General features: G+C 40.4%; 1 protein-coding gene across 6 annotated transcripts in view; it reads left to right on the top strand.

Annotated features, from left to right (window-relative positions):
• Positions 1-763: 763 nt before the first annotated feature.
• HS6ST2 (heparan sulfate 6-O-sulfotransferase 2) overlaps positions 764-23,246 on the top strand; it is a 308,639-nt gene continuing 286,156 nt past the window's right edge. Inside the window, exons 1-2 of one of the 6 annotated variants that reach the window (XM_045583508.1) lie at positions 764-1,306; positions 2,135-2,653. In XM_045583508.1, coding sequence (XP_045439464.1) covers positions 837-1,306; positions 2,135-2,653 — 989 coding nt within the window. In that variant the 5' untranslated portion in view covers positions 764-836. The remainder of the gene's footprint in view (positions 1,307-2,134; positions 2,654-23,246) is intronic. The other 5 variants (XM_045583509.1, XM_045583510.1, XM_045583511.1 and 2 more) reach the window with 5 other exon arrangements.

Genomic DNA, 23,246 nt, shown 5'->3' on the forward strand with positions numbered 1-23,246 from the left:
ATATATTTTATTGTTTTTTTACAGAGAGGAAGGGAGAGAAATAGAGAGTTAGAAACATCGATGAGAGAGAAACATCCATCAGCTGCCTCCTGCACACACCCGCTCCTGGAGATGTGCCCATAACCAAGGTACATGCCCTTGACTGTAATCGAACCAGGGACCTTTCAGTCTGCAGGCTGATGCTCTATCCACTGAGCCAAACCGGTTTGGGCAGGATGTACCTATTTATTAGAGGGATGGGTTGACGGTTTCTAGTTTCCTTGTTTCAAACCCTGCAGCTCTGCCCTGTGACCCTGGGCACATTTCTTCCTCTCTCTAAGTCTCAGTTTCCTCATTTGTCACATCATACAGGATTAGATGTCTCCACTCAATGTAGTATTTAGCCATGTATCTTTCCTTCAATAAACCTTATATAAGTGAAGCCTTTCTGTAGGCACGCGCTTGATGCTAGGGATTCAGTAGTAAGAGAGCGGTTTGTCTCTGCTCTGCAAAAATCTCACATTCCCATTCTGTAATGTTTTTTTGGTAGTGATTCTCCCTTCATGTTGACGTACCTTTTCAGAAAATGCCCCCGCTTCTGTTGTAGAAAGGAAATTGGCAAAGAGAGAGAGAGGGAAAGGGTCCAATGGGCGCCTTGGCTATTTTAGGGGACTTTGAAATAGCAAGCCAAAGTGGAGTGATGCGCTCACTGTAATGATCGCCCTTACTAAGCAAGACAAGAGGAAACCCAAGCCCCCTGCTTGTGAAGTGGCTCAAAGCTGTTAGGCGCGAGGCGGTATTACATAAATTCAAGCTCGCTCCAGATCCTTAGTACCCTGAGTTGCCTGAAGGGGGGAATGGCACTGCCTGCGTGTGCAGCCGGGGTGCTCCAGCCGTCACTGCAACCGGAGCGAGGAGCGCCCGCCCGCACCACCTGTCCCTGCCGGCATTCCAGAGGGGAGGCTGAATTGGCAGAGAGCCGGCCCCGATCAGTCGCCGCCTCAGCCCGCGAGGACCCTCCTAGGGGTGTGTCTCGCGGATTCAACTCCCAGCCGCCGACGGAGGAGCCCCTAAAGGCGTCTTCCTCTCTGGCGGGAGCCGCGCGTGCCCCACTCTTCCCGCTGTTGCCCCGAGGCCGCCGCGGGCGGATGCACGACCTCCGGAGACGCTGGGACCTGGGCTCCCTCTGCCGGGCCCTGCTCACTCGGGGCCTGGCAGCGCTGGGCCACTCTCTGAAGCACGTGCTCGGTGCGATCTTCTCCAAGATCTTCGGCCCCCTGGCCAGGTACGTTATGGGCGAAAGTCGGACTCGCAAGCCCGGGCTCCGGTGAGCGGGAACCGTGCGGGGAGGGGAGGGCAGCTGCGAGGAGAAGAGAAAGGAGAAAAGTTCCAGGTGGCCCTTGGCGAAGGGGCTGGGGCGCTCCGAAGGGACAAGGGACACAGCGCGCTTTTGGCTTTGCTGCTGCTCCCTCCCCGGTCACCACCGGCACGGCGGCGCGGAGTCTGCCTGCAAGTCTGGCTGCCGGCAGACTCCCTCCCCCCGGGGGGAACTCGGCTTGCCCGGCTGCGATCTCACTCCAGGCGCCCTCCTAGGTGGGCTCCCGGGTGCGGGAAAGAGCTCAGGCTTTGGGGTCTCGGGGAGGAAGACCGCCGAGGCGGGCTAAGAGGCGGCTGTTTGAGCGCCTAGAGGACCGGGAAGAAAGAAGCTCTGGAGAGTCCCGGTGGGTGAAGCGGGATGGTGATGGGGAGCCACGGGGCCCCCGAAAGTGGAGGGGGACACGCAGGGGCTCAGACTGGGGTGTGTGTGAGTTGGAAAGCGAGGCAACTGGGGTCCTGGGGGGGTACTAAACCCCGCGAAACGGCTCCGGCTCGGGGAGAGGGCGAGCGCGGGGAGAGGGCAGGCGAGCAGCGGGAAGGAGTTGGGGGTGGAGGTGGGGGAGGCTGTGCGGCAGAAGCCACAGCGCTGAGCCTGCCGGGAAGGAAGGAAGGAAGCGGGGAAGGGCGCCACTGCTGCTGCCTCGGCGGTAGAACACTCCGGGTGGAGGGGAGGGGGGAGAGGGGCTCCACGGTGGCGCCAGGGGGTGGGGGATCGCGGGCGCGCGGCGGGTGCGGGCTAAGCTGCGGGATTGACGTAACGAGCTTGGGTTTCCCTCAGCGTCGGGAATATGGATGAGAAATCCAACAAGCTGCTGCTGGCTTTGGTGATGCTCTTCCTCTTCGCCGTGATCGTCCTCCAGTACGTGTGCCCCGGCACAGAATGTCAGCTCCTCCGCCTGCAGGCTTTCAGCTCCCCGATGCCGGACCCGTACCGCTCTGAGGATGAGAGCTCCGCCCGGTTCGTGCCCCATTACAATTTCAGCCGCAGCGATCTCCTGCGCAAGGTAGACTTCGACATCAAGGGCGATGACCTGATCGTGTTCCTGCACATCCAGAAGACCGGAGGGACCACGTTTGGCCGCCACCTCGTGCGCAACATCCAACTGGAGCAGCCGTGCGAGTGCCGCGTGGGTCAGAAGAAATGCACTTGCCACCGGCCCGGTAAGCGGGAGACCTGGCTCTTCTCCAGGTTCTCCACTGGCTGGAGCTGCGGGCTGCACGCCGACTGGACCGAGCTCACCAGCTGCGTGCCTGCCGTGGTCGATGGCAAACGCGATGCCAAGCTGAGACCATCCAGGTGAGTGCGCGCCCACATTGACATGGTGCTCTGCAGCGCCAGAGTGCTGGAGACCCCAGTGCTCACCTTGAGCCCTCGGGGTGGCGCCCCTGCTGGGCAGGCGCCAGATGTCCTGGCGCGGCGATCTAGGCGCCTTGGCAGCAAGGGAAGCCTATGCACTGTCCGAGGGTTGGCCAGCTTGGTGGCTGGGAGCGGGTGCAGGAAAGCCCACAACAAGCGTCCTTCCCCTCTCCCCCCCTCTCCTCCCTTCCCCACTCCACCACTCTGATGTTGGGACAGGGTAGGGCACATAGGAAAGAACCATGATGTGTGTAATATCCCTGAATCCCACCTGTCCTAGCTCTTCTCCACACCCCGTTCTGAAGAAGTCTCCTTTAAACTTTTCCCCCCTCTTTTCCACTCCCGAATTCTTTCCCCCTTTTATTCTCACTTCTGTTTACCTTCCCTCTTTCTAATGCTCCCCATCTTGTTTTGATCTTGCCTTCTCCATCGAAATCTCTTCTCTCACTTTGTTCCTCCTTTTCCTATTTCACCATTTTCTGTTTTCTTTTCTTCTTTTATTTTATTTTTTTTTCTCTTCCTGGCTGACTTTTGTCCCCTTTTCCTACTCCTTTTTTCTCTTGTGGCTCTAGTCTCCCAGGAGAGTGGGTTTCCCTCTGCCGCTTTCTGAGGACACAGGAGAGAGCTTGTGTATCCAGCTTGTGCCCCTCTCTAGTGGCTGCATGCCAGGCATCCTAGGCCGTTTACAGTGCAAGAGTGATCCTCAAGGCCTGTGGGCGGGCTGGGACGCTGCCCCGACTCCACCTGGGGTTTATCCTTGAGAAACTGCTTGTGATTTACAAACCCTGAGCCCCAATCTCCACGCGCAGCCTGCCCATTTGCTGCAATTTGGGACTGGTGCGAAAAAACCTGATCTATGAAGAGCTAGTAGCCACTTGCTTTTGAAGTGAGCACATTTTCCTCTGTCCATCTGCAATGCCGGGTTGGTGGAGGTCATGGAGTACCATAAGGTGGTTCTGGGGAGGGTGCGTTGGAGTGCAAGTGCTCCAGCAAGAGCTCCCATTCTTCCCAAAACAAATAAGCTGAGCAGGTAAGGGAATGGGCAAGGTAAGTCTAGTTGCCAGGGAGCCTCTGGACTGGGTCTCTGGGCAGGTAAAGTCCTGGCTGTACTCTTTGTTTCCCTTTTAAGCGACAACAGGGGCTCTTGAGGATGCTGCTGCTTCAGTGGTTGCCTGTCTGGACCCTCTCTCAACACTCCCTGCTAACCCTCCATGGGTGATACTCAGTACCAGGTGCTCTGGACTAGGCATTGGTCTGGATTAGGAGGTGCTCTGGACTAGACAGAGCCCTGGACTAAGCAGTGCTTTGCAGGTGTCACTTGGAATGCTATAACCAGTGCAGTTTCTTCTGTCCAGCTTCAGGCAAATGGAGCCCTCTGACTTTCTGGTGGCCACTGAGATTCAGAGGCATCATCACTCCCTACTCTCCCTTCCCTCAGTTTACAGTGCCCTTTCTTGAAAGCTGAAATTCTGGCAGAATCTGTTGAATTATCCTCTCCTTTCCAGTGCTAACAGATTTTTTTTTTTTGTCATCTTAAGAGAATCTTGGCCTCGGGAAATTTGCTGTCTCAGTCCAATGAGAATTGTGTAAGTCACGGTCACCACAATATTCTGGTGTTTAAGAAGATTGCAAACAATTTGGAATATTGCAAATAATTTATCTTGCTGATGAAACTTGTAGGTGTAATGAGTGGTGGTGATATAAAAAGTTTTTTAGGGCAAAAATAAAATTCCACAGCTGTGACTGTGTCAGAGAAGTAAAATTGAGTTCCACAGGACACATATGCTTTTTAAAATCCTTTTGGACATGTAGGTCAAGGTGTTGTATAGACACACCTCCTAGATTGCTGCAAATCAAAGTAAAATCATTTGGGGGAAATGAAATTTTCTTTTTTATAAATTAAAAAATATTTTTATATTGACTTCAGAGAGGAAGGGAGAGAGAGGGAGAGATAGAAACATCAATGATGGAGAGAATCATCAATTGGCTTTCTCCTGCATGCCCCCACTGGGGATTGAGCCCTCAAACTGGACAAGTGCCCTGATTAGGACTCAAACCTTGACCCCTTGGTTCATAAGTGGATGCTTAACCACTGAGCAGCACTGTCCAGGTAGAATGAGATTTTCTTGGTCATAAAATGGGTGATACCACAGTGCCATCTAGTCTAATCAAAGAAGAACCACTTTTTAGAGTTCCTGAATCTTACAATATTTGCAAAAATGAAATTTTGCTAAAGAAACATCATAATATCCAAAGGGCACCTTTTTATTTCATTAATTCTTACCCATCTCCAGAAATATTCATTTTGAGGAATAGTGAGAGCCTGAGAGTTCCAGAACTTCCCAGGATGTTAACAAATCCATGCTTGCAGGACCAGTTCTGTGAGTTCTGATAATATATGAGCCAAGAGATGTATAAGTGAGATATGTGTGTGTGTGTGTGTGTGTGTGTGTGTGTGTGTGTGTACGCGCATGTAGTGAAAATTAGAGACAGAGGTAACTGTACTAGCACTGATGTGTGAGGGTTAGGAACTAGTCTCAAGAGATGAGAGAGTCAACCATTGGGAGTTCCTGCGTCCAGAAGTCTACTGTGCTGAACCGAGGTGAACAACAGCTTAGCCTGTTTGGCCTATGAGCTCCGACACCTGGGTCTTAGTTCCAGGCCAGCCATGAATCAGCTGTGTGACCTTGGACCACAGCCTGTCCAAGCCTGATATGTGTGAAGAGCACATTCCAGTTTCTGATGAGCTTTCACATTTCTTATATCTGGTATCTCTTTGTAAACATGCACTATTTTTGGGAAGAGGGCAGTGGGCAAAAGTATCCCCATTTATCAAATAACTGTGAAGCCCAGAGGGGCTGAATGACTTTCTCAACTGAGCACTTTAGTGGCACAAAAGGAATCTTACTCCAATTCTGTTTGACTTCATAGATGTGTTGGTCTTTTCACTGTGCCTTGATGAGTACAGTGAGATATTTCATGTTAGCAAATATCACAAAATAAACACTCAACAAATGTTAACTGATATCGTTGTCACCTATATCATCACCGTTTTTAGTAACTTTACACATGTGAGTTTGGATGAGAGATTGGACCAGGCTTGCCACACCCGTCGGAAGAAGATATTTCCATCTCTTTGAGGCGTTATGCTCACTAGGATTAGTTCTCTTGGCTAAGTTGTAGAGAGACTTTTGATTGTTATGTTGAAAATCACTACAAAACAGAAAAGAATAAAAGGATGCTGGGAACCTGGTAAATAAATGTCAGAGGAGCCTTCACCAGTGACAAGGCCCACATTCTGAGTCATAACCACCCATCAGCATTAGTAGGGCATGAGAGGCCTGAATCCTGTCTCAGCATATAGTAAAGTGTTTGGGTGATATATAACTGCTCAATAAAAACGACTATGGCCTTGTTGCCTAGAGAGGGCAAAGAGAGATGCTTGGTTGGCAAAAGGCACAAGTTGTTTATTAAGAATAACATTTCTTTTTTAAAAAAAACAACTTGGAATTTCATTTCATGCATCTGTTTGCCAATATGTTGTTTGGGAAGAGAGAAGAGTCCTGCTCAGTCTAGAATTTCTAAGACTATTTTTGAAAATGTAATAAAACACTGTTGCTTACTAGCTGTCAAAACTCGTAAATTCTGCAGGCTTTTTTTTTTTTTTAAAGCCAAATTCCTTCTGTTTGTAGTCAATTCTAGTCCATCTCTTGATGTGGGAGGAATTGAGAATTGGACACCAAGAAATTGTCGTAGTGTTATTCTTCTTCACAAGGTGTGGTGCTGGCCTGCACACACAGTGTGGGTGGGAGGAGGAGGAGGTCAGTATCGATACAATTTAAAGTATCTGATCATCATATTCATGCTGCATCCTAGACTTTTAGCATCTCTAAATTTTCCAGTAGCTGCATGGGAGAGTAATTAGTTGTTATCTAAAATTCAGTAGGTAATCACTAATATGAAAGGACTAAAAGGCATTTATATGGAGAAAAGCTTTCTTTTTTTCCTTTTTAAATATTGTAAATGTTTGAATTTTTTTCATTTCTTTTTAAAAGGTAGCTCTATTTTGAAAGAGCTATGTTTTATTTAATTTTTTTAAAAATTTAACCCTAGCCGGTTTGGCTCAGTGGATAGAGCATTGACCTGCAGACTGAAGGGTTCCAGGGTGGATTCTGGCCAAGGGCACATGCCCGGTTAAGGTTTCAGGCTCCATCCCCAGAAGGGGGCATGTAGGGGGCAGCCAGTCAATGAGTCTCTCTCATTATTGATGTTTCTATCTCTCTCTTACACTCTGAAATCAATAAAGTATTATTTTAATTTTTTAAAATTACAGTTTAGAGTCAATATTGTTTTGTATTTGTTTCAGGTGGACAGTATAATAAACACTCACAAAGTTTATGAAGTGTTCCCTTGGTATTTCTGGTACCCACCTGGCACCCTGTGTAGTTATTATAATATCATTTACTATATTTTCTGTGTTATACTTTTACATCCCTGTGACTCTTTTGTAATTGCCAATTTGCACTTCTTAAAAATACTTTTTTATTGATTTGAGAGATGAAGGGAGAGGGAGAGAGAGATAGAAACATCAATGATGAGAAAGAATTATTGATTGGCTGCTTCCTGTATGCTCCACACTGAGGATAAACCTTGCAATTTGGGCATGTGCCCTGACCAGGAATTGAACAGTGACCTCCTGGTTCACAGGTTGACACTCAACCACTGAGCCACATGATGGGCCAATTTGTACTTTTTAATCCCTTCACCTTTTCCACCTAATCTCCCAATGCTCCTCTCCTCTGGCAACCATCAGTCTGTTCTCTGTATTTGAGTCTGTTTCAATTTAGTTTGTTCTTATTTTGTTATTCAGATTTTTTCATAAAGTGAAATCATATGGTATTTGGAAAATGCTATGTCTTAATAATAACTCTATAGTGCATGTGCCTGCTCAGACCTCACACACCCATGCTCCAACTCCTTTGCTTTTTAGATTTTGCAATAAAACATGATGAATTGACATGCTTGCGGTATAGGAAGAGGCAGTGAGTGAATGCACTGTTACAACCAGCAATGTTGTCCATCAGGCTGAAGGCCACTTGGCTCTCCCAGGACAGCTTTACATACTGAGGATGAAATTCCTGAGTTATCGTTGATAAAAGCTGTTATACCCTTCCACTATTTCACAGGAGAGGGAGAGACATTCACCATGATAACATCTGTAGAACTTCAACAGTATTAGTTAGCATCTTTGTATGAAGGGCAAATATGTTATTTGGAGTCCCAACAAAGCTCTGAGTTCTTAAGGAAGTAAAAAAAAGTCCTTTAGAGTTAGCATTTCTTAGTATAATTTTATATTATTGCTGTTATGTGGCAATAACGATTTTAGAGTGTCTTTTATAGATATCTGTTCTCAACCTGGGTAATATGAAATGTCGTTAAAGATAGTCATCTCTTATATCTGTTAGTCATTAGGCAACATTTTTGTAACAATGCCCATTATATTCCAGGAAAGACATGTCATTCTTTCTCTCACAAATATTACAATAGAACAGAACACTTTGGTATTTTAGATATTTAATAAAGAAGAATTTTGTTTGAACATGATTTGAATATCAATAATGTATTTAAAATGGCATACCTTTACTAGAATATATTTAAAAACAGAGTTAAGTCCATCTGTTTATGTTACAGTTTAGATCGAATCAGCAAACTTTGTGGAGTAAGTACTAAGAACTAGCAGTGCTAACAGCAATTTGGGAAGATAAGAGGCAAGACAAAGTAAAAAAAACCAAAGTTGCCATCTTCAGCCTCAAGTCCATAAAGACTAGTGAGTGAATTGCAGAACACTGTAGTATAGATAGATCAGTGGTGAGGAGGAACTTGTGATTTGGGTCAAGTTCATACCTGTCTGTAAAAATGAGATATTTAAATGAGATACTTTCTAAGACCCTTTGCTTTATAAACTATGAGCAACAGGCCAGATAAAGGAGAAATCTGTTTTTCAAGACTTCTGGGAATAGGTAGGGAATATTTAGAAGACATAGGGTAGCAGAATTGGTAACAAAACAAAGACCCATCTATATGCTGCTTACAAGAGGCTGACCTAAGATTGAAATATACATGCAGACTAAAGAGATGGAAAAAGAAATTTCATTCAAATGACAAAGAAAATAATGTGGGTTAGAAATATATTAGACAAAATAGACTCAAAACAAAGGCCATAAAAGAGACAAGGAAATACATTACATAATGCTAAAGAAATTTATTTGACCAAAGGATATAATTCTTGTAAACCTTTATGTATCCGACATAGGAGCACCTAAAAAAGTAAAGCAAATCTGATGGACATAAAGGGAGACACTGATAGTAATACAGTCATAGGGGATTTTAACACCCCATTGAGATCAATGGATAGCCCTTCCAGATGGAAAATAAACAAGGAGTTAGTGGATTTAAATCACAAACCAGATCAGATGGATTTAATTGATATCTTCAGAGCATTTCACCCCAAAGCAGAATATACATTCTTTTCAAGTGCACATGGAACATTTTCTAGGATAGACCACATGTTAGGATGCAAAACAAATATCACTAAATGTAAGAGGTTTTAAATCATATCAAGCAAGCATCTTCTTTAACCATAATGGTATGAAACTTGAAATCAGTTACAAGAAAGTAAACTGAAAAACAGACAAAGACATGGACACTAACATGTATGGGTTAACAATGAGATCAAGGAAGAAATTTAAAAAATACTTTGAAATAGATTAAAATGACTATACAACAGCCCCAAATCTATGAGACACAGCAAAAGCAGTCTTAAGAGAGAATGTCATAGCATTAGAGTTCTATCTGAAGAAACAATAAAAATCTCAACTAAACAATATAACTTTACATTTAAAGGAATTAGAAAAAGAACAACAAACAAAGCCCAAAGTGAGGTAATAAAGATCAGAATGGAAACAGGAGTCTAGAAAAACATTACAATGAAACCAAGTACTGGTTCTTTGAAAAGATAAAATGGATTGACAAACTTTCAACCATACTTACCAAGAAAAAAGGACAGAGAACCTAAAAAATTAGAACTGAAAGAAGTAAGAACTGACTCCGCAGAAATACATGGAATTGCAAGAAAATATTATGAACAACGATAAGCTAACAATTTGGACAATTTGGATGAAATGGGTAAAATTTTTAAAGTACACTATTTATAAAACTGAATCAGAGCAATTAGAAATTCTGAATAGATTAATTACAACTAAATAAATTGAAACATTTATTAAGAAAGTGCTCCTAACAAACAAAAGTCTTGAACCAGATGGTTTCACAGGTAAATTTTACCAAACATTCAAAAAAAAAAAAAATTCAAGAGGAGTGAAGATTCCCAAGCTCCTTTTACCAGGCCATCATTATCCTAATTCGAAAACCAGATTAAAGACACTATAAAGAAAGTAAATTATGGGCCAATATTCCTGATGAACACTGATGTTAAAATCCTTAATAGAATATTAGCAAACCGGATCCAGCAATACATTAGAACAATCAAATATGATGATCAAGTGGGGTTTATTCCGGGGATGTAAGGTCAGTACAATATTTGTGTACATAAACAAAATGATGGAATAAAATCACGTGGTTATATCAACGGATTTAAAAATCATTTGATAAAATCCAGCACCCATTTATGATGAGAATTCTCAGCAAAGTGGCAATAGAGGGTACATACCTCAGCTTAATAAAGGCCGTATATGACAAACCCACAGCTGACTTAATAATCACTGGGCAGAAACTAAAACTGTTTTCCTTAAGATAGGGAACAAGACAGGGATGTCTGCTTTCACCACTCATATTCAACATACCGTGTTTCCCCGAAAATAAAACATCCTCCGAAAATAAGATCTACTTACAGGTTTCCTTCTGAGTGAAATATAAGGCATCCACCCGAAAATAAGGTCCCCCTAGGCTCTGTCTCAGAATGAAAATTAATTTACCATAAACTGGTCGCTAGGGCCGCCCGGACTGGCATATAGTTTGGTATGCATCATTTAAAGACAGTGCTATTGCTAAACATGAGAGATTTGGTGTACTGATTCTGAAAGAAATGGAGTCTCAAGAAATTCACCAGGAAATTCAGGAATTGGATTGTTATGATGATGTTCCAGATGATGACATGATTGTCATTGAATAAATGAATAAATTCTTGATACTGTAGGATTCACAGTTTGTCTGGTTTGTGTTGACAACTACCATACTACCATACCGTATACAGGTAATAAATTTCCTTTATTTTCATTTAATAATAAATGTGTACCGTATTCTTCTTCATAGAAAAATAAGACATCCCCTGAAAATAAGACCTAGCGCATCTTTGGGAGCAAAAATTAATATAAGACACTGTCTTATTTTCGGGGAAACGGTAGTACTGGAAATCCTAGCCACAGTAATCAGATAGGAAGAATAAATAAAAGGTACTCAAATGGGAAAGGAGTAAGTAAAACTGTCACTGTTCTCAGATGACATAATATTGTACATAGAAAATCCTAAAGGTACCTTACATTTTTGGGATCTCCCCTCAGGTTGGCTTACTGGAAGGCTCAACCCCAACCATGTAATGCTAGCTGTTGTGCAGGTTCTGACAGAACAAAACAAAACACAACAAAACAAAAAATAAAAACATACAAAAGACAGTAACAGCAACAACAATAGAGAAAGAAAAGATAATTAGGAAAGAGAATAAGAATAATAAAAGGAAAAAAACATCTGAGGAAAAAAGGGGGAAGACTATGAAAAAGAAAGAAGGCAGAGAAAAGAATAAGAATAAAGAATAGGGAAAGGAAAACAGTATTTAAAAAAAGAGGAAGGACAGAAATTATATAAAGGAAAAGAAAAAGAGGAGAAAGATAAAATAGAGTAAGAACAGGAAATAGAGAAATAATGAAAGAAAAAGATAATAAAGCAATACATAGAAAAATTAAGAGACAAAAGCAAAGTGGAGTTTGTCTCTGTAGAGTTTAGTGCTTGCTAGGATCTCCCTTTGGGTCCTATTCTTTTGTTGACTGAGGCTGACATTTGCAAGTTGATTCCTGGCCCTCTGGGAGGTACTTTAGTGCTAGGCACCATCAGAAGATGACAATGTTTGGCTCTTGCAACCTGTTGGAAGCTTCATGCGATACACAAGTTTGTGGCTGCCTCTACAGGGCTGTGCATGGGAGGGGCCGAGCTACATTGTAAGGCGGGCTATTAGCACTGGGCCAGGGAAGTCAACAAACATCCCAAGGCACCTAGGGATCAGCCTCAACCCAGGATTTGCCTCCATCTGCAGGTCAGCTGTCAGACTTAGTCATTGACAGGGCATTTGTGGGAGTCTGGAGAATGAGACCTCTGGAACTCCTGGGAACAGGAGGCACTATTCATATTCTAGGGAAGATGGTGGCTGTGCTCTGCCATTCCAGAGCCACACGTCTGAGTCTGTCCCAGAATATTTCCTTGACATCGGCATAGTGGAGCCCCTTGTACATACTGTGGTGTGGTCTACTGGAAGCTGGAAGCTTCTAGCAGTTCTCACATGAGGGGCAAGCACCAGTCAGGTTTCCAGAAAAGAGGGAGGAATAGCTCTACCCCAAAGCCAGTCACTGATGCCCCTTCAGTCTGCTCAGACCCATAGGCTTGGCCTCTGCTGTTGCCTTCGCAGCAGGGATCCTGTGTGGGATCAGGCAAGCAGGATTCCCAAGGGTGGGGGGAGCAGGATTCCTGAGGGTGGGGCAAACTATCCCAGATGGCAGGGTAATTGCCTTTCCCAGGGTTGTTACTGCTGGGAGGGGTTTGGCATCTCAGGAAAAATGGCTCTGCCATAGCAGGGTTGTGGTGATGACCTCGCATGCATGGGTATCCTGGCTGTTGCTCTTCCACATCTCCCCCTAAGGCCTACCACCCAGACTCTCCTCAGGCAACTTCCACCAAAGCCTTGGGTGAGTGACTGCAAAGAAAAGAAAAATCCTGTGCTGTGTTTTTTTTGTTATTGTTTGTTGTAAATGAACTTTTTAAAAAAACTCACTTATTATATTGCTATTAGTCTTTATACATGGCTTCTTTCACAGGAGTTTAGTAGTATTGAAGGTACCATTGAGTTTGGTAGTATTGAGTTGAATGCTTTTTTTTTTTTTTGGTATTTTACTTTGTATTCTTTGATTTTAACCTTCAGATACATGTTAAAAACCACCGATTTGGGCTTTTACTAAGTTAAATAAAGTTATAATACAGTTGTAAAGAAAAAAAAGTGCATTTCTCAATGACAGGCTCCATTTCTCTCTGGCTATACAAGTCTCAGTTGCCTTTCACAGCTGGATATTATGTGGGCTGCTGTTCTAGCTCTGGTGCTCCAGGCTGGGGAGCCCAATTTGGGGTCCAGGCTTCACTCCTCTCAGGGGGAACTCCTCCCCTGCAGCTTAGAGATCCCTCCTCACCCTAGGCCTGCTGCTCCTGGGAACTGTCAGCACCTCTTTTAACCCTGCCCTTCTACCCAAGTGGTTTCTGCCCTTCCTGTTAAAAGTCTCTTCTTCAGCTAGTCTTCAGTTGGAAATTCAGGGTGAAAGTTCCCCAATTTAGTTTTTATTTATAGTTTGGTGTTCTGAGAGGAAGTGCAAGAAAGAGCCATCTACTCTGCCACCATCTTTGATGTTTTATCAAAGCCAGTTAATCTTAATTCACAATTAGCATTATTTAAATGATGACTGCAATTCACACATGGGACTCTTAGTCAGGAAAAGAGATTATCCAGCCCGTGTGATTCAGTGGTTGAGCTTAGACCTATGAACCAGGAGATCATGGTTCATATCCTGGTTGTGAGCTTCATCCCCATTGGAGGGTGTGCAGGAGGCAGCCAATCAATGATTCTCTCTCACCATTGATGTTTCTATCTTTCTTTATCTGAAATCAATAATAATAATAAAAGGTTTGAATAGAAGATAAATATATTTATGATTACATAAAATTGAGAAATGTTTATGAGTCAAAAAATAGCCAAAATGAAAAGGCACATATCAAACTGATTCAAATATGCACAACAAATAAAAAAAACAAAATAATGACATATTTCCTGTATAAAGAACTCCTATGAACCAATTAGATAAACAAAGGGTATGAACACACAGTTTAAAATATGGGGACCACAATTAGTTTACTAACATAGAAAAACTGTTTTAATCTCACTGGTATTAAAGAAATGCAGATTTAAATAATTAAATGTAGGAAACCTTTTGCCCCTTTAAATAACCCTGATTTAAAGAAATCAAAACAAAACCAAAAACTCAATGTACATTACCATCACTACCAAACAAAAAATGTTGACAAGTTGTATATATCATAATTTTCATACATTGTTGGTGGCAAATATAAGTTTAAATGATTCTTTTGGAATAAATGAGATAATACAAACAGAATATTAAAATATTTCTTTCTTTGAGTCATGATTTCTGGGGTTTTATTGAAAAACATAGTCTTATACATGTTTTTCATTCTATTTATTCATTAATTTATTCAACAAATATTCCTTGAATATTTCCTATCACTGTACGATATGCTTGGGGACACTGAGAAATCAGGGACGTGGTCCCTACTCTCATGGAGTGGGAAAGATAGACATGAAACAACTTAATTAATTGCATAAAATTGTGCCAAGTGCCATTGGGGAAACGCATATGGTTTTATAAGGATATACTAGGAAGGTAATGAGTTATTTATGAATGCAACAAATTGAAAATCTGAACATCCACATGATTCAAAAAAACTCAGTGCATTTACTTGATGAATTATTACAATACCATTTAAATGTCCTTTTATAGAGTATTTAAAATTGTTAGTGATTTAATGCTGAAGGAAAAAGATAATTATGGATGCAGTATAACTATAATTATGTTAAGAGAGGGGGGAAGTAAAGAGGAGCTACTCAAATCATCTTCCTGCCCCTCCCAAATCTAAGCATAAAGAATATAAATAAAATATGATATTAATAGATTGACTAGTGACTTATTTTCTTATTCTGCTTCTTTGAAGGTTCTAAATTTCCTTTATAAGAATGCACTACTTGGATAATAAAAGTGAACACGAACAATTTAAAAAATGATGTTTTATTACGACGGTGATAAATTACACTCGTGTACTTTTAGTTTCCTGGAGACTATGGATGGTTAGTTCATTAGTTTCTTGATATCCTGGGAGTCCTTAATGAGGAAAGCAGCCTCAGCTAAATAAACTTTCAGGCTGAAAGGCAGAGGTGACTAGTCAGGCATTGTCTGTTGATTTTTCTGATGATTGCCTGTTGTATTCCAAAGTTATTTGAGTGGGTTTCTTATTTTCTTCTATGTTTAAAAGTTAAATGGAACAGGAAATTAATACTGGCACACAGTTGGAAGTATAAGGCTTATTCTATTCAGCCAGAGACATCCACGACTGCCTGGATTTTGAGTCTTCATGTGCCTCTTTCCAAACAAGCTGATATCAAAGTTAATGGTCTGGGTAGAAGAGTGCAGTCTTGGGGCTGGTGAAGGTCTCTAGTTCTAAATCTCCACAACTGAGAGCTTAGAGCACTTAATAGTACGCGCATTGCCTTCTAGGACAGTTTCACTTCATAAAGAGCATCACCCTCAATTAACTATAAATTAAGTTGGTTAAATACTTAATTACCCAATTGCTCTGGATATCTTAGGGGTTACTATAATATCTTAGGAGTTGCATAATAATGTTGAAACTCCATTCAAACTACATTCTGGGTACAAGTTATTTTGATATTGTAAAGAATGTGCTTCACAGTTGAAAAGCTGGTATTACCATTTTGTGATAAATTGAGATATTTAGTCACTGAATTTGGGGGGAAAGGTGTGAATGGTAATGTTCCCTCTTAAAGCATAGTGTGAATCCAATTAATGGTATATTTTTTTCTAATAAAATGCCATTCATTGTAAGCTCGGAGAAATATTTGTCTAAACTTGAGTCAAAATTATTTATTGTCAAAAGGACTTCTTTAGTTTTACTAAATATTGGACTTTATGGATTATTCAGTTGGTCTTATTGCCTCCCATTTTTTTCTCTGCCATTTTGTCTTGAAGAACAGTGTTGAAGACTTTGACACATTTCAGAGCATAACACTAAATAAATCTGTCTGGTACATTCCACTGTGCTTTTCCTGGAATATTATAAATATTCAAATATAGGCACATGTAAATTCAAAATAAAACTCAATACATGCAAATTCTGCATAAATTCTATATTTATACCTTAGCAATAGTTTTGAACTTGCTACCCTATAATATAAATGTATCACATATGATCACATAGGAATTACCAATAAATACATATTTCTGATTAAACTGTTGGTTCTCTTTTAAGTCACAATTTAAGCTTCAATTCTGAGAAACATTATAAGAGAATAATTTGCACTACATTTACTCTGAATTGTCAAGAATCATTTTCTATCCCAATGTAAATGTCTATGAAAAGGATTTCTTATTCAGTTTGATTGTTTTTTAAATTTTACTAGCAGAAATGTCCTAGTGAGCCTAAGAGAATTGGTCTGTTTCTTATGAAGAGTTTAGTCCTAATTAATCCCTTCCATCAACTTTTCTGAAAGAAATGCAAAGCACTTGAAATGTGCAAAGCATTGATTTGCATCAAATGGATTACGCCTGTGTGCAGCATTTCTTGCATTAATTGACTTTCTTCCATAACTGTGCTTTAAAAAAAAAAAAAGAAAAAATCTTCAGTATAGTGTGTCAGTTCCAATCCACTCATGGAGATCATTGGATTTTTGTTAACTTCCTACAGCAGTCAATGGAAGCAAATAGTGTTTAGAAATTGACTAGTGTGACCAGGAAACACGGAGATAGTTTTAAATGGTCCTTTGATCTTGGCAGTCAACTCCTCAGTTATTACAATAAATAATAGTTGACTAAATTCACCAGTTGGAAGACATGGATTATCACAATTGGTGAAAATATGAAATCTAACTATATGGTATATATGAGACAAAGCTAAAACATATGTAGATAGGATTGGAATATATATACTACACAAATATAATACTAAGCAGAAGAAAGCTGGTATAGGCAAATTGATATGAGGCCAAATAGACTAATGACAAAAACCTTTATTTGGGATAAAAACCATCACTTAATAATGATGAAAAAGTTCAATTCTTCAGATAACAATTCTAAACTTGTATGCACTTAATACCATGGTTCTGAAATATATGAAACCAGATTTGACAGGTCTATAAGAAGAAATTGTAAAATCTACTAACCTCTTTCTGAAATTGATAGATGAATGGACAAAAAATGAGTAAAGATACAGAAAATTTGATCAACATGGTTAACGAGCTCAATGTAATGGTCCTGCACCCAAGTAGAAGAATATACATTCTTCTCAAACACACATGGAACATTTCTGAAAATAAACTATCTATTACTAAGGCATAAAGTCTGGCATAAAGATGAAGCAATATCTGAGCACGAGAAAGACTATTAGTGGTCTGAATTATTTGGAAGTATTGCCAATCCTTCACTTACCACATCAAGTTTTTTTTTTTTTTTTTTGGTTTGTTTTGTTTTGTTTTAAATTCACATGCAACAGTGAATTAAAGACTTAGGAAAAGGGAATTACTGTAAGGTGATTGTTTGACCCAGGTAGCATGGCCAGACTTTCCATGAAGATCTATTCATGTTTAGGGGTATTAGGGACATAATATTTTTTCTCATTTAATCCTCAATATAACCTTCTGAGGTAGATGTTTAAAAAAACAAAAACAAAACTAAAAGAGAAAACAGAATTGAACAAAATATATAACACACCTAAATCTGCACAGCCAGTCAATACTGGAGCTGACATTTAAAACCTGTTAGGCCTCATGGCCTGTTTGGTATGTTTTAATAGCCTCTAAATTCCCAGACAAATCTCCCAAAGCCTTTACCCTCTTTTTTGATGTATCTATACAAGCTGAGTGGAATGGAGTCTGGGAGTGACTATCTGAAGATATCAGGATCCAACATGTTAACTGATTTTTTAAAAGCATCTTTGAAAAATGTTTAAGCCTGGCTGATGTGGCTCAGCGGTTGAGTGTTGACCCAGGAACCAATAGATCATTGGTTCAATTCCCAGACAAGGCACATGCCCAGGTTGTGGGCTTGATCCCTGGTAGGGGCCGAGCAGGAGGCAGCCAATTGATGATGTTCTTCTCTCATGATGTTTCTATCTCTCTATCCCTCTCTTTATTTCTCTCTCTATCTAAAAAAAAATCAATAAAAACATATGTAAAAAGGAAAAAAAGTTTAATAAAAATCACTCTTTAAAGGTGAATCCTGAAGATCTTTTTTACTCTCTCTTACAAAAAGAGTTAGATATCCAAGGTATTGCAAATGCTTTCAAACACTAATTTACACAGAAGAATTATGTTTTAGAATTTTAAAGAATTATATTAGAGAAAAGATTCATTGTTTTTCAGGTAAGGAAAATAAAAACCTTAACTGTATTTTACTTTTTACCCTATGTGGACTTAACGTGATGTACACACTTTATAAGATCTGTAAGAGGCCAAACTATCTTGTTGTGGAATATTGGCGGTGGGCTCATTAGCAATATCAGTTACTCTACTCTGAGTGTGGCCTGTTTCTATAAGTGACAGTTTTCTTTTGTTTGTTTTTGCTCCATTTGGTCTGTGTAGACTTTTGGAGGGCAGCTTGAATCAGTTCACCCAGGGCAGCTCATGTAATCTTGAAGCACGAGGAGTCAGTGCAATAAAGATGTTTGCTCTCAAAACTCAGTGAGTGGTCTCAGAGAAAATGAATTCTGAAGCCTGCTTTTATCCCAGGGGCTCACCATGAAAAGAATAAAAGTATATTTTATTACTGGAATAACTAAATAAGGGTAGTAAATTCCCTTAGGAGTGACCTCTGTCTTTTGGAAGAGGCAGCTTAGAAGAGTGCCATTAAAGAGAATATGAAAATGAGGATGAGCTTATCAGGCTGGCTGACTTTAGTGTGGGCAGCAAAGAAATTAGATTGAAGGCATGGAAGAATGGTAAAAACATGCCCAATACAACTAGACCTATTATGACCTTGGGATGATGGCTAGCTCATATATGCTTTATGACAGACTTTGCTAAGTAGCAGATTAACGGGCACAATATCTTGAAGGTTGAAAAACTATCTTAACCTATTTTCTGGATTCACTAGAGGCAAAAATACTTATTAGTTTTGTGTTTGGTTTTGCTGAGCATGGTACAGTACATTGTAACTATAATAGGTCAACTCCAACTCATTAAAGCATGTTGAAATGAAGCATATTGGGTGAATGATGTATTGTAGGATATTTACATAAAATAGTAACAATTGTAATGGGCATGTGGAAATGATTTTACGCATAAACAAGCTGTAAGATTAATGAAATATAATTAGACTGTAAGAGCTGAAACTGGTTTGGCTCAGTGGTAGAGCGTCGGTCTGCGGACTGAAAGGTCCCGGGTTCGATTCTGGTCAAGGGCATGTACGTTGGCTGTGGGCACATCCCCGTTAGGGGATGTGTAGGAGGCGGCTGGTCGATGTTTCTCTCTCATCGACGTTTCTGTCTCTCTGTCTCTCTCCCTTCCTCTCTGTAAAAAATCAATAAAATATATTAATTAGACTGTAAGAGAATATGGAGCTGAAGCAAGGTATTTATTGATAAAATTATTTTAAATTTTTAGACAAAACCGTTTGTGTGTATTTCTCCTTTTAGGTAAGAATCCATGCTTAACTTCTACCACCCTCAACTTGTTCTTTGTGACTTGGAATCAAAGCAAAAGAAAAAAGAGAAGGTACCATTTGGTATTAGTATGGCATTTTGCAATCTTATGGCAGTTTTTGTATTTATCGCCATATGGGTATACATTAAATCTGCATCTTCTCATTTATATGTTTATGAAGTTATAAAGATATGCACATACACACACAAAATAATTAAGCAAGTGATATGTGTTTGACAATGTTTGGTGACTTAATGCCAATTAGAGGGTTTTTTGTTTTTGTTTTTTTAAACCCTTGCTTTTCTAATCCAATTGCTCCCATGCTTTCTGGTTTATGCACTTAAGGAAAGAATCCATTTAAAGTGCCAGAATTTGCATATATGCTGCTTTGAGTGAGACTTCTATTTATTTCAGATGGCCTTGAAAAATTATTATTGAAGGGTTTAGAGACCTGGATGTCACAAGATCCATTTAGGGTAAGACTGAAATCACACTTTTTGGTTTCCAGCAGTTCCTTCTGTACATGAGGGGATAGGCTTTTGACCTGTGGGGAGCTCAAGGTATGTGGCTTAGCTAGACTGCTTAATGTAGCCAGATTAGTCAGCTCATCTCAGTGAGAGTTCAGCATTGCAGACACTTCACCTAATGCTGTTGTACGAAAGTGGCTCATAATTTTGCAGAGCTCAGCAGAATGCTAAGTTCAAGGCTGCATAAGGGATTTGTATGCATCAAAGTAAGCAGTTAAGTTGACAATCTCTCCCCTTTTGAGATTGGAATGACCAAGGCTGTGATGCTCTGTTGAATGTCATGTTTGTTTTTCTTTTAAACCACAGTGATGCAACCATTATTCATTGTAGGAAGGTATCAGTGGACTGGGTGAGGGGTCATAGGTTGTGACATTTGTGTCAGAATATCTTCTCTAGTGAATGTCACAGAAGTCAGGTTTCCATGCTGACAGCAAACAAGCCAGGGGCCACAGAAATCCAGCTCTTCTGGTTTACTGGGGTCTGACTCCAACATGCAGCCCTTTGTGGTTAACTGAGAGGAGCTCTTATATGCAGTAAATCTGCTAAGTCAGAAAGCCCACAGTATGCACAATTATAACATCATTTGGCTCTTGGTTATATACCTCGATGTTCTCCAAATTTAGCTTAGCAACAGAAACCTAAAAGGAAGAAAACAAATAGTCTTCCAGAACTTTAAGCAGGTAAAAATATTCAATAAATAGTAGGAATTTCAAATTGAAATGTAAAAAGCTTAAGTTTGGTATGAAAAAGAAATACCATTGAGAAAAAGACAAATTATTGCCATAATAAAATGGCAGATTGCCTATTAGTGATTCTCACGTCTCCCTCCCAGATGCAGTTTTGGGGATAATCATTGTACCCACATCTGCTTCAGGGCTCAGGGGTCTGCAATGGCCACCTCCAAACTTGCAGTTTGGTTTCAGAGCCACTGGTTCCCAGTCTTACAGAGAGTTCAGCATTCTGGAGAAAGGGGCTGCACAAAGATGATTAAAGAGTCTGGAGACAAAAGATATTTTTGAAAGGCACTGGGGGTCAGAGGAGCTTCAGCTAAATGAACTAAAGACTCTCCCTTGACCGAGGACCCGTGCTTTTATTCAACACGATTTATCCTACTAGGGCAAGGTGGAAATATACACTTCAAAGGGTAAGGTATCAAAGGATACAGAAGCATTATCAGTCTGGGGAATAGCCTACAGCTGTTCAGGTGTTTGGCCAACAGGAGAAAATAAAATTCCCTGAGCTGTCTGGCAGTTAACAATCCTATTTAGGTTTGGGGGAAGTGCCGTTCAGCCATTTCCAACAGGTAAACTATATAGGTGTGGCTCTCCCTTGTTGAGTTGCCCAAGTCACATCAACCTTTTGATGGAACTCTTGTAATTATTACATGCTGGAATTGGTTTCTGGCAACTGGTGACCTTCATATTAAGTACTGGGGCATCATGTTTCTGCTGTATTAGGAGTGAGAGCTGGTTTGGGGCACCTCTTATGATTCAGCATAATTTATTCACGATTCATCCAAGCTGCTTCTTGTAGCCACAGTTCAGTCTTTTTTGTTGAAGCTTATTCCATGGTAATAGTTTAACTATTGACCAATTCAAGGACATCTGGGCTGATTATAGTTTTGGGGTACTATGAATAAAATTGCTATGAAATTCATGTATAGGCTTTTGTGGGGCAATAAATGTTTATTTTTCCAGGATAAATGCTCAAGAATGCAATTGCTGGGTCATTTGGTAAATGCATGTTTAACTTTATAAGAAACTACCTGTCTTTTCCAGAATGGCTTTACATCATTTCACATTTCTACCAGCAATATATGAGGGATCCAGTTTCTCCACATCATTTGGTGTTTTCACTATTTTTTAATTTATTTTAGCCATTCTGATAAGTGTTTAGTAACATCTCACTGTGGCTTTAAATTGCATTTTTTCTGATACCTAGAGATGTTTAACACCCTTTTAGCCATCTATCTGCCTTCTTTGGTGGAATGTCTGTTCATGCCATTTGCCCATTTTCTGAGGGAATTCTTTGTTTTTTCAGCTGTTGAGTTTTGAGTGTTATTTATATATCTGCATATTAGTCTATTGTCAGATATATTGTTTGCAATATTTTCTCTTAGTTCCTTGCCTGTCTTTTCATCTTATTTACTTAGTAGTTGCCATAGCAAAATTTATGATTTTGATGATATACAATCTATCATTTTTTTTTTATGGAATATGATTTGGTGCCTCGTCTAAGAATTCTCTGCCTCGCCCTGATTCTTGAAGACTTTCACCTGTTTTTTTGTGAAACTTTTATAGTTTTAACTTACATTTAAGTCTATGATACATTTTAAGATTTGATGCATTTGAGTGTGTCCCATAAAGATTCCTGGTTTCCAATCTGAGCTGGTTATTTTGGGAAGAGATGAAATTTAGCTAATAGGTCATATCCAAAGGATTTGAAGATATTTTTAGCTTACCTCTGATGATGTGGAACAACTGAAGAGTAAGAATTTATCCAGTTAAGACTTTTAACTAGGGAATAGTTATTGTAAGGAGTCATGTCATCTTTATAAGATACTCAATCTAGTGTTGGATGCTACAGGGGAAAATAACATTTTTGTAGAAATTTAGACACTGCAAAAGTTTTATGGAGCTTTAAGGACATTTCCTGATACCGCTGAGGCTGACCAGCAGACCCTGAGTGGCGGATGAATGATTACTCTGACACACATTTCTGTGAAAGAGAGGGCTAAGGGAATGCTTGGTTATAGGAAACAAACAGCCCCATTCACCTGCCTACTCCGGCTTTTATTGAAACAACAGCTTGAACTAAAATTAATTATTAGATATTATCAGTAGGGTGAGCATCCTTGAAAAGACACGTGCATCTACAGTGTCCTTTAAGCAAGGACGTCTAAAGACTAAGCATAAAGATTCCAGTAAACACCTGGGGGCTCAGACTTGTTTGGAAAAATCAAGGCAGGGGTGAATGCCTTCAGCCAACTCCCCCTGCAGGTTTACTCCTTACAGACTTTGTAGTTAAGTCCCGTGCTTTCGCACATGATACCCAGAGATTTATTTTTAATTGCACACCTGAGTAATGTATTTACAGATGCTGTTATATATGAGGAAGGCTTGCAGAGGGACGGCACTAAAGGTTCCAAGGTTCAATTCTAAGGCCAACACAATGACTCTGGACTAAGCCCCTTAGTGTTCACTACTCCAGTTTCCTTAATGGAGAGGCAAAAAATGAA

Source organism: Pipistrellus kuhlii, unplaced genomic scaffold, assembly GCF_014108245.1.
Source record: "Pipistrellus kuhlii isolate mPipKuh1 unplaced genomic scaffold, mPipKuh1.p scaffold_m20_p_19, whole genome shotgun sequence".
NCBI lineage: Eukaryota > Metazoa > Chordata > Mammalia > Chiroptera > Vespertilionidae > Pipistrellus > Pipistrellus kuhlii.